General features: G+C 39.5%; 1 protein-coding gene across 1 annotated transcript; it reads left to right on the top strand.

The window, feature by feature from the left end:
- The first annotated feature begins 8,840 nt into the window (after positions 1-8,840).
- Positions 8,841-14,842, top strand: prdm13 (PR domain containing 13). The gene is made up of 4 exons (XM_057834687.1): positions 8,841-9,087; positions 10,253-10,384; positions 10,469-10,589; positions 12,474-14,842. Exons 1-4 carry the CDS (start codon positions 8,920-8,922, stop codon positions 13,925-13,927), a joined length of 1,875 nt encoding a protein of 624 aa, XP_057690670.1. The 5' UTR covers positions 8,841-8,919; the 3' UTR covers positions 13,928-14,842.
- Positions 14,843-15,924: the final 1,082 nt, after the last annotated feature.

Below are 15,924 nucleotides of genomic sequence, written 5' to 3'. Positions count from 1 at the left end.
ACAGACTTTCAACTCCCTCCACAGATTTTCTATGGGGTTGAGATCTGGAGACTGGCTAGGCCACTCCAGGACCTTGCAATGCTTCTTACGAAGCAATTCCTTTGTTGCTCTGGCTGTGTGTTTGGAATCATTGTCATGCTGAAAGACCCAGCCACGTCTCATCTTCAATGCCCTTGCTGATGGAAGGAGATTTTCACTCAAAATCTCTCGATACATGGCCCCATTCATTCCTTCCTTTACACAGATCAGTCGTCTTGGTCCCTTTGCAGAAAAACAGCCCCAAAGCATGATGTTTCCACCCCCATGATTCACAGTGGGTATGGTGCAATTCAGTATTCTTTTTCCTCCAAACACGAAAACCTGTGTTTATACCAAAAAGTTCTATTTTGGTTCATCCAAATGCTCTCTAGCGAACCACAGACGGGCCTGGACGTGTACTTTCTTCAGCAGGGGGACACGTCTGGCAGTGCAAGATTTGAGTCCCTGGCGGTGCATTGTTTTACTGGTAGTAGCCTTTGTTACTGTGGTCCCAGCTCTCTGTAGGTCATTCACTAGGTCCCCCCGTGTAGTTCTGGGATTGTTGCTCACCGTTCTTTTTATCATTTTGACGCCACGGGGTGAGGAGGGAGTTGAAAGTCCGTGTTGGCCAACGACAGCCCCAAAACATCACTGCTTAGAGGAGATCTGCATGGAGGAATGGGCCAAAATACCAGCAACAGTGTGTGAAAAGCTTGTGAAGAGTTACAGAAAACGTTTGGCCTCTGTTATTGCCAACAAAGGGTACATAACAAAGTATTGAGATGAACTTTTGGTATTGACCAAATACTTATTTTCCGCCATGATTTGCAAGTAAATTCTTTAAAAATCAAACAATGTGATTTTCTGTTTTTTTTTTTTCCACATTCTGTCTCTCATGGTTGAGGTTTACCCATGTTGACAATTACAGGCCTCTCCAATATTTTCAAGTGTGAAAACTTGCACAATTAGTGGTTGACTAAATACTTATTTGCCCCACTGTACATACATGATGGTTGAGAAGTGCTTCCACCCGAGACTGACATCATGGTAGCTTTTGGAATGGGAGGAATACAAAGACCGGCCAGCTTCTTTTACGTGTTTGAGGTCGAAACTTAAACAGTGGGGAGACCGGTCTTTTGCGGTTGCTGCCCCCAGGCTTTGGAATAGCCTTCCCCCTAAAATCCGCACCACTACGGATCTAGGCCTTTATAAATCTCGGTTAAAAACACACCTTTTTAGACTCGCTTTTTATACAGATTAGGATAGCCTGGTTTTATTTGTTTAAGGGCTTTTAATGTTTATGGATTTTATCGGTTTTATTTGCTGGACTTTTATCGTGATGCGCTGTCTTTGTCTTTTTTTTTTTTTTTTTTAATGTCATTGTATAATTTTTTCCTGCCTTTTATTTTGAGCCGTGTTTTGTTGTAAAGCACTTTGAGGGCCTTTCAGGTTTTGTAAAGGGCTCTATAAATAAATTTGATTGATTGATTGAAGATTTTGTAACAAGCTAGTGAAGTCTATATTTAGATCTCTGCTTCCGTTTACACATTTTCAGATCAAGACACAATATTGGCATTCATTGGAAAAGTTAAGAAGTCATTTAGTCATGCCTGGCAAATCTGTAAAAATTCTACAAAAATGTTAGTCTATCTGGAAAAGCATCTATTCCAGTAAGCAGATGTTGAGCACGTCCCAATGGGCTAAGGCTAGGCAGGAAACATGATCTTATTTGCATGTCCTCGGTCTTCCCAGGGCCTCCTCCTGGTATTGCATACTGTCTCACTAGGGTTGTACTGAGAGCATCCAAACCAGATGCCCGAGCCACCTAATCTGGCTCCTCTCAATTCCGAGGAGCAGTGGATCTACACTGAGACCCTCGCGGATGACCGACATTCTCACACTATCCATATGGGAGAATTTTGACACCCTGTGGAGGAAACTTATTTCGGCCACTTGTATCCACAGTCTTGTTCTTTCAGTCACGAGACAGTGATCACATTTGAGGGTAGGAATTTGATTAAACATTAAATTGAGAGCTTTGCCTTCAGGCTCAGCTCCTTTTTCACCCTAACACGCTGATTTACTCTATGTCTGCTCATGCTCATTGTGTAAGACTATTTTAGAACTGGGGTCACAAACACAACACCCAGGGCACACCTAACAGCCACCTACAGTAAGAAGCCCGCAGGCCTATTTTAAAAATATTTCACCAGTGATTGGAGATTATGACATATTATTTTCAGGATGTTATTGAAGTGATCATTAGAAAATGTGAACATTTTCAACGGACAAAAGTGTGTCATATTGACATGTATCTATTGCCTACCTTTTAAAATCATTGTTGAATCAAATCGTGAACATCAAGTGTCATTGCACTGATGAATATACAGTACATCCTTCCATGTATTAATGCGGGAGCCTATCCCAGATGACTTTGAGCGGGAGGCAGGGTACACCCTGAATTGGTAGCTAGCTATTGCAGATAGATGAAAATCTTTAACTATTATAAATAGAGCACCTACCCCCGGCTGGGGGCTCAGTCCTTTCGGCCGCAGCATTATGGTCACACACAGCTAATATTTACAGATCGGGCGCCGGTTGGTTCCGGTGTTAATGGCGATACCGAGTGGTCAAGATGGAAATCATTTTTTGTGTCTTATTTGCATATACTATATATTAATATATATATATTTTTTTAACAGATTTTGAGGCCATTTCTTGACTAATGGCGTAAGAAATATGAACTTGTTCTTCCCCTGCATAGGACGCACCGTCTTAGCACTTTTGACGACCATGAATGTCTCCAAATAAAGACAGGCAGACAAACAGACAGATTGTGGCGAATTATGGTAGGATAACAAATACTTAAAGATAAATGGGGAATTTTTTTAAATTCGAAAATGAATATTTAAGAGGTAGCCTCTCACACTCGTAGCCCCACCTCCGTTCTAGTGTAAAACTGTGCATTCATATGCAAGCACAAATAAAGTAAAAATAACTAGTTGGCTCTGTAATGATTTTCAAAAACCAGTAAATTATCATTTTATTCTCCACAGATGGGAAATATGAATGTGAATGATCAATTTCTAAGTATTCAGTGGTTTAATGGCAACAAATCCAGGATGTAGTACACAAAATTCCCAAGTCACATTGAACCTTGTCTGGCTCATCCAATGTGTATAAATTGTCACTTGTTAAATGGGCTAGCATACATCATCATCCTTTAACGCCAGTCTTTGTCACACTTATAACCTGCTTCCATGACTTCCCCTTTTCATAATTTTAATAGATAAGTATCACATGGTGACAGGTGACAATCAAGAATAAGCAACGCCTTTAATTCAACTCATGACTGACCAAACAGCGAGACATCCCAAGTGACCCTCTCTTTCACCCACTCATTTACCTCCAACCGCCCGGTTGTCCTAACCCCTATGTCTGGACAATGACCTTTGACCTTTGCTCCTGAGCCAAAGACCATGACCTTTTACTATGGCATCAGACCTTGACCCACAAGAGTATAGATATGCATATGTCTGGAACAGTGACCTCATTCTTTAAGCATTTGTATGACTTACACCCCCACTTTTGCCTCAAATAAAGTCATCAAGAGTCCTTTACTGCCTTGCTTCCATCTACCAAGATATAGCTATGGACAGGAAGACAGATATTATATGTGTCTTTAAATCCTAAATGCATTTTCATTTTATTCACAAGATCCAACCGGGAGGGCACAGGCAGGCAAAGCAAGTAAAAGAGAAGTGTGCAACTCAAAAAGAGTCACCTGAGGGTTGAGGCAGTTGACCTGACACTTTCTGGAGGGCCCAAGACTCCATCGGTCAAATTTTATCCTTGCAACCAAATGACAGCATACAGCCGTTTCCTGTCCTCATTCCATCCAAATCCACACCTTTTCCTTCTGCTGCTGATTGAGAGCGATCACATTTGGCCAGCAAATGCCAAACATGCTCAATATCTTATTTAGGGGCTTGTAGCAGAGAAATGAAACAAACCAATTCCATTTGAGTGAGGAAAGAAATGCAACAGTGTTATTATTCTCATGTTTTGATAATGTTTTACAAATTGGTCAATTAAAATGAAAACATCAGGGCATCACCATTCATTTTTCCTGCCTCTCATAGTGCATTGCACAATTTTACTCTTAGTTTTAATGTGTCTCCATAAGAAAGAGAACTACATGTAAATAATGACAATTCCACAAGGGTTAGAACACATCTGACACCTTTAATAAAAGCAGAACTAAAACGTAACAAGCGTTTCCATGACACCATCTCCACTGAATAAAGACTATAAAAGGTAAAAATGAAGGTATGGACTGTCCGCTTCAACAAAAGCAAATTTTAAAAGAAAAAAATTCAGTTATTGATCTTATATTATGTACCATCTGGTCCACTATATAATACGTATTTTTACTTATACAGTTCATACATAACTATCAAGATCTCAGTGCTTTTTAGACATATACATACTTGCAGGGGACAATTAATTCAACCCCAGAAATGTCAATTGCCCTCATTATGAGGGGAAGTTCATGTTATTAGATCACATTTTGTTATAACAATTTAATCAATGTGCATCCAATCTGAAGGGTGCATAAATGAACATATATGTTTGGGCTTGACTTAAGGAGATTAGAGACGCTATTATTCAATGAAGGGAACGATGAAATTCATCATTGTTATAATTAACAGTGTCAGTGTGTGTGCATACATGCGTTTGTGCGATGTGTGCCTGAGCCGAGAGCGGAGCTCTCCATGGTGCCTCTCCATCTTCAATGCCGATGCTCCAACATCTCAAGACAGAAATAAAATTAAGATATTCCTATAAAAGATAAACAAAATAAGTCGTGAATACTTTAAATGTACACAAATGCATATCGTTTATCAGTCTTCATTATTTAATTATATTTTATTATTCTACTCGTGTCAAATGACAAAAGATGTTTTTTTACCCTTTGAAAAATATCTCATATTTAAAAGAACAAATAGTAGGTCTACTACTAAATATATGTTGCGTTACACTATAGAATATGATTACTTTAATGATTTAAAAAAAAAATATTATTCTTGTTCTACTTTATTTTTTAAGTCTTAAAATATTGGTATAATGAGCAAAAAAAAAAACTACTTAGGATTGTATTCATTTAGAGGTGGGTAAATAAACAAATACAATAAATAAATATACATATATATATCTTCTGACTCAGGCCGTGTGCTGCATGATGTAAGGGTTTTAAGAAAACAACAATGGATATATCGTCAGATAAAAGCCGTAAAACATCGGGTTCTTTATAGGCCAATGGGTTATATGTTAGAAATGTGCTCTTTGCCATTAGTTGTTTTTCTTAGACTTTTGCTTTGCAGAAACACGCCGCACATTCAACTGGGTCACTAACCTTCATCCTGCGGCGAAAAAGCAGTTTTTACTCTGAGAAGAGAGAAGTAACTGCGTGTATTCATCAAGGAGGGCAAGAGTTGTGACTCTCTTAGAAACTGGTGATCTTCAGTCACTTTGTGCATATGCTTTGGTGGCTAAATCCCAATTAGAGTCGGCTGACACGCTGCTCTATTCATGCGCGGTCCTGCCTGCATATATTTGCTGTGGAATGAACGGCTTAAATGGATGTGCTGCTAAATGCGTCGGACACCAGAGAGAATCGGCCTGAGTGACACTTTCTTTCTGAGGCGCTCGAGTGAGAAAAGGTATGAATTTATAAGGTACACCGAAACACATCAATTCACAGGACTTCACACGCTTTTGTCCGCATCTCCTCATGCGAGACAAAGTGAGTTTGAACCCGGGAAATGCGACTGAAAAAGCCCGGCGAGAAAACTTTTCAGAGACTTTTGATGGCCCAAACTTTTGAATGAAATCACACATGAACAGCTTTGTGAATATTTGCATACTCTATAATAAGATTTGGAATATTAGTCTGGGTTAAAATCCCAATCGTGTCACCTGGTGGGAGTCCCATACAAGCTCAATTACTATTCGCGGGGGTCTCTAATGTCCCACCCGCATTAAGCAGCTGGTCGGACCATGTTGCATCTTGCATCTTTCCCTTATACTCTCAGGGATATACAACCGGTGCGACCAGTGTGGGCGTATAAATAGAAGGGGGGAAACACTCAAAACAAAAGTCTTTGAATTCGTGCGTGGTCTTGTCAGAAAAATGATGCATTCAATGCAACGTAGTGAGTGAGCTGTTCTCCATTGAAAGGTGTGACTGATGTATGCGAAAACGTCCTATTCCATGAAGAGAAATAATTAATTTCCTTCATTTTTTTTTTTTTTTTTTTTTTTTAAATAAAGCCACCTCTAAAACGTGGGAATCCTTGAGAAATAGAGCGCATTGCAAAGTGAGACAATGATTGGGCCCTGTTGAATGGAGCCAAACAAAGTTTTATGGGTCGACATAAAAAATGTGTTTTCTTGTGAGCTCTGAGAGGTCTTAAATAGTGGGCCATTGAAACCAGTCCAGGAGAGGTGGTGGTGAACCCTTGGCACCGCTCAAGTAGTCAGTGAGCATGAATGGAGATCCCTGGTGGGGCATTGCTCTCACTTTTTACGCCTTGCTTTGGAGACAGGTTGTTCCTCTATATATTCATGGCTCATCAATGGCCAACCAGTTAAATCAGAGCCCCGCCGCTTATAGTAAAACATCCAAAAAGGTACTGGCAAGAGCCAGGCTTAAGCAACCATAAAACCTTCCTCTCCCCTTCAAATAATCCAGCTCTTCCCAGGTCGTAATTAAATAGCTTTACAATGTTGCTTCTCTTGATTGACTCCACAATATTGTCATAGAATAAAGATCTGACCATGTAATTAATGTTTCTTTTTCTTACGAAAAAACGGAAGACAATACCGCTGGTCAAACCATTTAAATTCATTTAATTTTCCATCCCATTTGCTTCCAAGCCCCTTTCACGTTGGACACAGTCATTCATTTGACTTTTCTTGTTGGCATCTGCATGCACACTGTAGTGACTTTCATAAAGTCCTATACCCTAAACAATAAATGAGATATAGTGGAGAAGTGAAGAGCTTAACAGCACACGACGCAGATGGGAACCAATGGGAAAAAAACGATGCGTTAATAAATAACCCCCCAACACAGCCAGGCGCAAACATTTCATCTATTGATGAAATTGTTTGCGTGTCTTTGAGTGGAGGCGCGCACAGGAGGTAGGCGCAACACTGGAAGGCCGAGGTTGCGCATTCACTCAAAGACCAAGATCGATGCACTTTTATGGTTTAATGCACTATCACCTCCAAAGTCATAAACATCCAATGCATATTTCAATTGAATGTAATATGACTGATTAAGCAAGTATTGTTAATGTTCCTTTTTTAAATTTATTTATTTTTTCATTATTATTATTTTATTATCATCCTGATTTTGCATTGAATCCGAATATTTCCAAGTGTACAGGTCAAATGTCAACATTTTCGTACGCTGAAGGACTCGCCCACGGTTTCTTGTTGCACCAATCAACACACGTGGCACACGTTGAATAATACAGTATGTTATTTGTCCAGAAACAACAATACGTTTAACACAAAATAAAAATATGCACGTCTCTATCTCGACGGCTTTTGTTTTGCTTTTTTGCACGAAACGATAAATAATGCAACATGTTTTTTTTTTTTTTATGTGATTCTTTTTTAAGTTGACCTTGCAATATTTATAGTAACATTATTAATAATAATTAAAGCTGTTATAGAAATTATAAATGTATATGTGTATTAATATTTATATATTAATTTATTAAGGAGGCATATATATGTATGTATGTATGTATGTATGTATCAATGTATGTATGTATGTATGTATGTATGTATGTATGTATGTATGTATGTATGTATGTATGTATGTATGTATGTATGTATACTAATTTATGTATATATTAGTATAGTAAGTTTGCTGAACCTGCTAAATTTGCAGGGTAACTGAGTTTTTTTTTCTCTCTCTCTCTCAACGTGCATTGTTAAATGCAAAGTACAAGTGCAATAATTTGTGTAAGCCAAAATGATGAAGACGCTGCGATTCGTTTCAGGTTTTCCCCCCGCTTCTCCTCCGGCTGCTGGTTCTTCCTTTTCAGTACCTGTCTGATCTCAAGCCGGCACACGCCGAGAGTCAATAGAAGTTAACAAGTCCTCGAAACTTCCCTGATCCTTTTGTCTCGCTAAGGACACAAAGGAGGACGAGAATACTCTGCTTTGAAGTATATAAAAGCCTAAAGAATGCCGGCAGAGTAGATTTAAAGTAGGCATTGATTCCTAAAAACTGGCTTGAATGGAAAGAATGGAAAGGGATGAGGATTTATGGATAAATTATACAGTGGATTTGTCAGTTAAAATATCGGAACTGTCTGGAGGACAAAGACACATGCTGAGGATTAATGGTTGCTCTGGACCTTTGATTATGGACCCCCTTTTCTCTGCCCTTGACAAATTGGATTTTGGGGATGGGAAGGTCGCCTGGCCCTTTGTGTCTCTTGACCAGTTTGGAGCAATTCATTATGCGGCGGGGTGAGGGAAAGTCTCCATGTGACCATGCAGGCCGGTGCGTTTTCCACTGTCCTCACAGCTGCTGGAATTGCCCAGCTCTCTCACACTCACACACGCGCGCGCGCGCACGCCGCAAACTCAGGACCACTCTCCTCCTATCTGAGCCACACTCGCATCCCAGGCTCGGGAGGGGGTGGTCAAAGGGGTGGTTGGTGGGCGGTGGAGGGGGTTACCTTGCATGCACCCATCACTAGAAAAGCGGGGTGCATAACGCCACCACATCACTTTGAGGGCCGGTCCTTCTCTCCTCTTCTTTCTTGGACCCTCTTCTCTGCACTATCTCATCTCACTTGGCTTCCATCAGCCTTCATGGTTCTGATTTCACCCCACGCAATGCAAGCCACCCGGGCGTCCACCACCGTCAGTGTGGTTTCAGACTGTGGAATTCCAGCCGGGCTCCGGATAGGTCCGGTACCTGGCGTCTTGAAATTGGGGAAGTACCTGTCAGACCGCAAAGAAGTTGGACCCAAGAAAAAGGTAACTTAAAAATTGCTGTAACTTTTTTTTCCATTTTATTTATAGTTTTTTTTTCTGTTTTTCTGTAACTTTGAAAAATGACGTGCTCGCTCATGCGTTTATGGGAGGCATTCGTTATAATCACTTGGTACCGTTGCATTTTACCAGCAAGTTTTGTTTTGTTTTGTTTGTTTTGTTAATGTTTATCACCTCCTTAAAAATATATATATCATGCTTAAAATTGTGAATCGATTTGGTTTACTATTAAAATGAGAAGAGTTGTTTTTATTATTATTATTATTATTATTATTATATATATATATTTTTAGAAACACTGTCAAGAACAATCTCCCTTATTAATCGGTTTGGCCTGTCAGGGTGGAAATAATTGCACCCAGTAAGTGGCCAACTTGTCAGTCTGGGCGTCTACTTAACCGTTCTAATGGGCGAGCCGGCCTGCTGTGTGCGGCTTTCATGCCCTCAGCATCCTCACATTTCCCTGCCTAGCGGGCCTGTTATCCCGATGACTTGTTTAATTTTAATGGAATCTGGCCACGGAAAGATGTCACTGAGGCTCGGGGTGATGAAAAAAATTAATCTAGAAATTAAGTATGTACTAAACCAATGTGTTATTATTATTTTTTTTTTTTAATGGAAACCCGTTCACTTTGCAGTCTTGATGTTTTTAGGCCCTTTGAAAATAACTAATTGGCAAAGTCTTATTATTGAGAAACAATAGATAACAATTTGCCCCAATAAATGATTCTGGAGGCTCACCCAGTTATTGTTGAGGCTGTCAGTGGTAGTGATTGATGCATCTAAATGCGTGGCCCCGGGCTTTGGGCGTTCATCAGGTGAAATCTCCATGTCAAATGTCACGCTTGAATCTTTAATATCCTTGAACAGTTTAAAAACGCTTTGACACTCTTCAAATTCGTTTCCCATATCAACTCAATTAGCCCTGTGTGTCATTCACTTTAGGAAATTATCAGCAGAGCGGATAAAGACGCATTAAGCCTCATGCGTGAGCGCCAGCACCCCAAGGTGCCAAATAACACACGTTTATGAGTGATGATTTTGATACATATCGCAACAGATAGAAAATACGAAGTATAGGAAATAAATCCCTCAAAATGTTTCAATCCGAGGGTATATTTTTCTAATAATATTTTATTCTCCACATTAGATTCGCTTGGTGCGAGAAGAGTTCGTGGATGAATCTGGCTGTCCCGTGTCAGATTGGATCGGATTCATCCGGGCCGCCAGAAACAGTCATGAACAAAATCTAGAGGCCGTGTCTGACCTACCAGGCGGGCAGGTAAATATTCACTCATAATTTGGATCATCAATGTTAATTTAGGCCCTTCAATTAACTTTCTTACTTCCTGTTTGCATATTAAAGATATTCTACCGTGTGATGAGAGAAATTCCTGCAGGTGAAGAACTCAATGTTTGGTACTCTAATGCTTTAGCGCAATGGTACGACATGCCCACGACGGCCACCCCCACGCACGATGAGAAAGGTAAGCAAAACTCGTGTTGACCCCCCCACCCCCCACCACCAATTTGGGAATTAATATAGATGAGGACAACTCATAGGCAAGACAAATAAACAAAACTTTTCAAATCTCAATAACTCAGAGAAATTTTAAGGTAAATTTGTAAAATCTCATCAACATTAATATTGCTTATCAGGACGCTTTTACGTACTGCCATTATCAGTCATTGCCTCTATAATCTCACAGGATGGAAATCAAATAAATATTGTCATTTTCCCTAAGCAGCATTTTCAAAACATAGTTTTAAATGTCTATCCCATTGAAGTTATTTTTTTTGAAAATCAGTCTGATTTCTGTTTGCATCTTTACTTGGTGCATTTGACATACATCGTTTTTGGAAAATGGCATGCAAAACATATTTAAAGGAACTCTGCTGTTAGTCCGATCAAATTAATTTTAAAGCAGAATATGAACATTTATATAAAAGTGATAATGCTACATGTAAAAAATTCCTATTTAATTGTAAGTAAAATACATCATTAAAAGGCTATTTCCACCCGGATTGTTAAACTATTGTGATGATGGTGTTGGTGTTAAAGGGATTAGTGTGAATCCCTTTAATCAAAACAAAACACCAGCGCTCGTTTGGCATTAATCCGTTTAAAAAATAAACAAAAGATTATCAAACCAATATACGCAGTTTGCAATAATCAAATGTTGTTTTTTTTTTAAGTTTTGAAAACGATTAAAAAATATAGCTTCACGATGCAAATGAAGTCAAAGTGATGGATGATAGATCGCACTAATTACTGTCTTTGAAATTTTGGAATAAAAAATTCTAATCACAAACTGGAAAGTTTTAGCAGCCCCCCCAAAAAAGGAGGCCGCTGATTCAGTTGGGGGTTAACGAATGTCACTGTGCCATTAAAATTCATTTATTCAAAAGCAAATAAATTGGGGGAAAAAAACAAGTGCTTCACGGTAAATTAAGTGGGTGCGTTAAGGTATTGTGACCTAATGAATGCTAACTTTTATGTTGGGTGTATATTGCCCTGATTCCCGGGCCCAGCACACCGTGCATTCGCTCCTGGACATACGCTGGCTCCTATTATTAGGCGTCAACAGATGGGCCAGCGTCATTGTTTAAGCAGACTTGCGATTTCAAGCCACAGCTGCTGTCACTTCCACGGGAAAGAGCCTAGAGAGGAAAAGTAGAGCCTTCAATGCATCGCCAGATTGGGCTGGGCGTTTGCTCTTTTGATGGGGTCCATTAACAATAGCCCGGGTGAGGATTACAAAATCATTACATCTATATCAACCTCTGAATACTCGCCTGGGAGTCATTAAAAAGATGACTGGCCGTCACCCTTTGCATCTCCCGGAACCGGATCCTATTGCTCGATTGGCTCGAATTTTCATGAAAAATTGTCCTTTAATAAAAATTGTACAATCTAACAAAATTAAATTTTTTTCGAGTTGCAGGATGAATGTTTGTTCTGGCTCAAAAATTGAGATTAAATTAGGCCAAAAAGATAATATTGATCCGATAAAATTCACACTGTTAGACTGTTATTGATTGTTTATAATCGTCATTGTACATTTTAGTTTTTTAGAACTACATTAATTCAGCAATTAGAGATGTTTTTTTTTTTTCAGCAATGCGATTGTAAATTTACTGCACCTTGTTTTATTATGATAATAATTATTATTGTTATTATTTGTATTATTATAGTAATTCATTTATGTGTAAAACATATTCTTGTACAAATCATATCTAAAACAGATATTAATAAGTGTACATTAGTTTAAACCTCCATTTAGGATCCAATAAGTGTTCCCTGATTTATGAACATTTTGCAACAGGCAAAGTCAAGTTTACCAATTTTGTTGTATGTGTCTTTGATGTAGGCGAGGAGCGTTACATATGTTGGTACTGCTGGAGAATCTTCAAATACCCCAACACACTCAAAGCCCACGTCCACTTCCACTGCGCCCTGAGCAACGGGCGCGGGTTTGTGAGCAACGAGCAAGCCAGAGGTACGGAGACCTTCAGCAGGTCTCCAAAATCTGGAGACATCCCCAACACGTCTTCTTCGCCCAGGAGCTCTCAGAACATCTCTATCTCTGACTCCAGCAGGAGGTCATTGGCCTCCCCCTTCTTAGGGAAAGCCGGACTGATGAAGAAAAACAGCTCCGAGGAACAGGACAGAGCCCTGGACATGAGCGTTACTTCGTCCCGGAACCAAGGACACGTTCTCGGCCTCGGCACGGCGTCCTCGATGCTGACTTCCATGGGCTTCCATCCGGGTGTGCGCTCCGCATTCAAGCCCACCGGCGTCGCGAAGATCCCGATCGGCGACGCGCATCGAGAGGATGCCGGCTCCAAAATAGGCTCTTTGGGGTTCGGCAAACTCATGGGAAACATGAAGCCGACGATAAACGGAGGTCCTGCGGCCAAGTGCGCGCCTGCAGGGATAGTCGACTCTAACATGGTGCCGTGTAGCAACGCCATCCGAGGCTTCCCTTTACTCCCGCACATGGAGGAAACGTCGGCTTTCAAACACGTCGAAAGTCGAGTTCACGCTGGGCTGTCCCCATCCCGGTACCCTCACATGCACCCGGGACTCCACTTTGAAAGGTTCTCCCTGCCCAACTTTGACGGTGTTAAGACTTACGGTGCGGACTGTAACATCCCACTGATGCCTTTCACAGTTTACAACGGAGAACTTCTCTACAGTTCTCCCTATTACCCCCTAAAATTCCACTTCAGCAATCTTCTCAAGTACCCGGAGTCCATGCCCTACTTTGGCGCGCCCTCCCTAAGCCAAGATATAGGCACGATCACCAACATTGACCGGGAGATAGCCATGCACACGCAACAGCTGTCCGAAATCGCAACGGAGAAGAACCGAACCAGACTGGACCCCTTGCCCGCGGGCAGCACCAGCAACGCAAGCACTGGCAAACCAAAAAAGGGACACTTATGTCTGTACTGCGGTAAACTATACTCCAGGAAATACGGTTTGAAAATCCACATGAGGACTCACACTGGGTACAAGCCGCTCAAGTGCAAAGTGTGCTTCAGGCCCTTCGGGGACCCCAGCAACTTGAACAAGCACATTCGACTCCACGCGGAGGGCAACACCCCTTACAGGTGCGACTTCTGTGGAAAGGTTCTCGTCCGGAGAAGGGATCTGGAGCGGCACGTCAAGTCCAGACACCCAGGCCAGAGCGTCAAGAAGCTGGATGACAAAGCGGGCCTGTTCGAGGACGCCGAGCTCAAAAGCGACAATGACAGCGACGTTGACGTCTGCTTCACCGACGACCAAAGTGAACCCGAATCCAGCAAGAATAACGACTGAGAAGCTCTAGAAAAAAGACAACAATATGATCCATTCCTATTTTACCCCAAAACCTATTTATAAAACGTTGGATCATGCCAGCCAGTGACACGTTTATTGCTCTTAAAGGGAGTCACCTCCATTTTTAATGTTGCCCATAACGACTGTATGATAATCACGTGATGCTGTGATGAGACCAGATCTATAAAACATATTTAAACTCAAAATTGCAAAGTTGTTTAGCGTCGGCTTTTTAATTCATGACTTGGGCCTATGTCTTCTTTATTTATGTATATTTTTTTTGCAGTGATGAAAACAGGTTTGTGTTTTTGTTTTTATTTATTTATATTTTTCAACTTTTTAGTATTTCTTGTTTTGTAAAAGGCCTGCTTTTGAATGGATACTATAACAGACGGGCGCAAAACTGGGAACACCGTCAATTATTTCTACTTTACGCAAGTAAAATGACCGTATCAATTGTCACACTTCCCTGAAAATGAACTCAACTGCACTTTAAGGAAAAAAAAAAATCATTGCAACCAAACCGCTGCCGTGATTATTATGACAACTAAACCTGTTTCCTTGACTTCATTTAAGACCCAGCTCCTTGCGCCTTTTAATAAATACACTACTTCCATTTGCACTTTCTTGCCGAGGCACGCTGCTCTTAAAGAAGCAAACAGCGGTGTTTATTTATGGAATTACTTCTGAGAAAAATATTGTATTGATTTATGTAAAGATGTATAAAGTATGATTTACATTACAGTGTTGTATGCGCTTGTTTATACGTTAACGTTGTCAACGAAGGCAATATTTTACCCTTGTCCGAAATGTGGTTGTTTTCTTTCTTTTTTGTTTTTGTTTTTAATAAATCAGACCAAAATGTATGTTTTTTAATTGTACAAATTCTTATTAGCAATCCAGGACAGTCGCAAGATAATTACTGGTCCTTTTTTAAATCAACAATGTTTCTCTCTAAATTTGATTTGTTGTATTTCATTTTTAAACCGTTTTAACGCTGAATAACATTAATAATAATAGTAATAATAATTACTGTAATGTATAGTATTAATAGATTTTAATTTATGATTGGTATTTTACTACAAATATTATTGTAATAGTTGTCAAATTTTTTACATTGTATTTAAGATGACAAGTAATAATACAATATCGTCATTTTCTTAAAATAATCGCATACAAGCATTTAAAAAAATAATTATGAAACATGCTATAGCAAATATTAAAAATTAAAAAACATAATTTTTTTTCCTGAAAACTCCTTTAAAAATAACATTGTGATTGTTTTGAGAATATCATTATATTCTTACGATATATCATACAAGATATGTAAGTCAAACCATTTTTTAAATGTTTCAGTGCTGACTTTAGTAGGTTTTTTTTTTTTCCATATTTGCTGTTGATTGGCCATCTGCCTTCTTTGTTTTCGCTCACAAATGAAGATTCGATTTTGCCGAGCCGCTTTGGGTGCACTTGCCAATGCAGGTGCACATGATGCAAAGGTGTGACCTTGACGTGTATTCAGAACCCATTTGTTTTCGTTTCCAAGACAATCGACAGGTAGTCTTCATTCCAGCATTGCCATGGCAACAAAACACGCAAAGCATGCACCCCCTCAAATTTTTTTTATTATTAAATCCTAAATTATTCAATCAGTTGGGAGCAAATAATGTGTTGATATTATTATACTTTTTGATATTTGCCCAAACTTGATCATGGTTGTCATGACAATTACAAATGAAATGTGATATAAAATAACATATCTAATAATTACATCAAACAATGAACATTTTAAATTAAACAGGACAATGACATAAATTTGGTGATTATAAATATACTAGTATATACATACATACATATATGTATATATACATATATGTATATATGTACTGTATATATACAGTACATATATATGTACAGTACATATATATATGTACTGTATATGGTCCGTATATAGATAAATATATAGATTTTATCAACACTCAATGTCCAAATCACAA

Source organism: Corythoichthys intestinalis, chromosome 4 (genome assembly GCF_030265065.1).
Source record: "Corythoichthys intestinalis isolate RoL2023-P3 chromosome 4, ASM3026506v1, whole genome shotgun sequence".
NCBI classification, from domain to species: Eukaryota; Metazoa; Chordata; class Actinopteri; order Syngnathiformes; family Syngnathidae; genus Corythoichthys; species Corythoichthys intestinalis.
The sequence above is the reverse complement of the archived record's forward strand: the minus strand, read 5'-3'. Positions and strand labels throughout refer to the sequence as shown.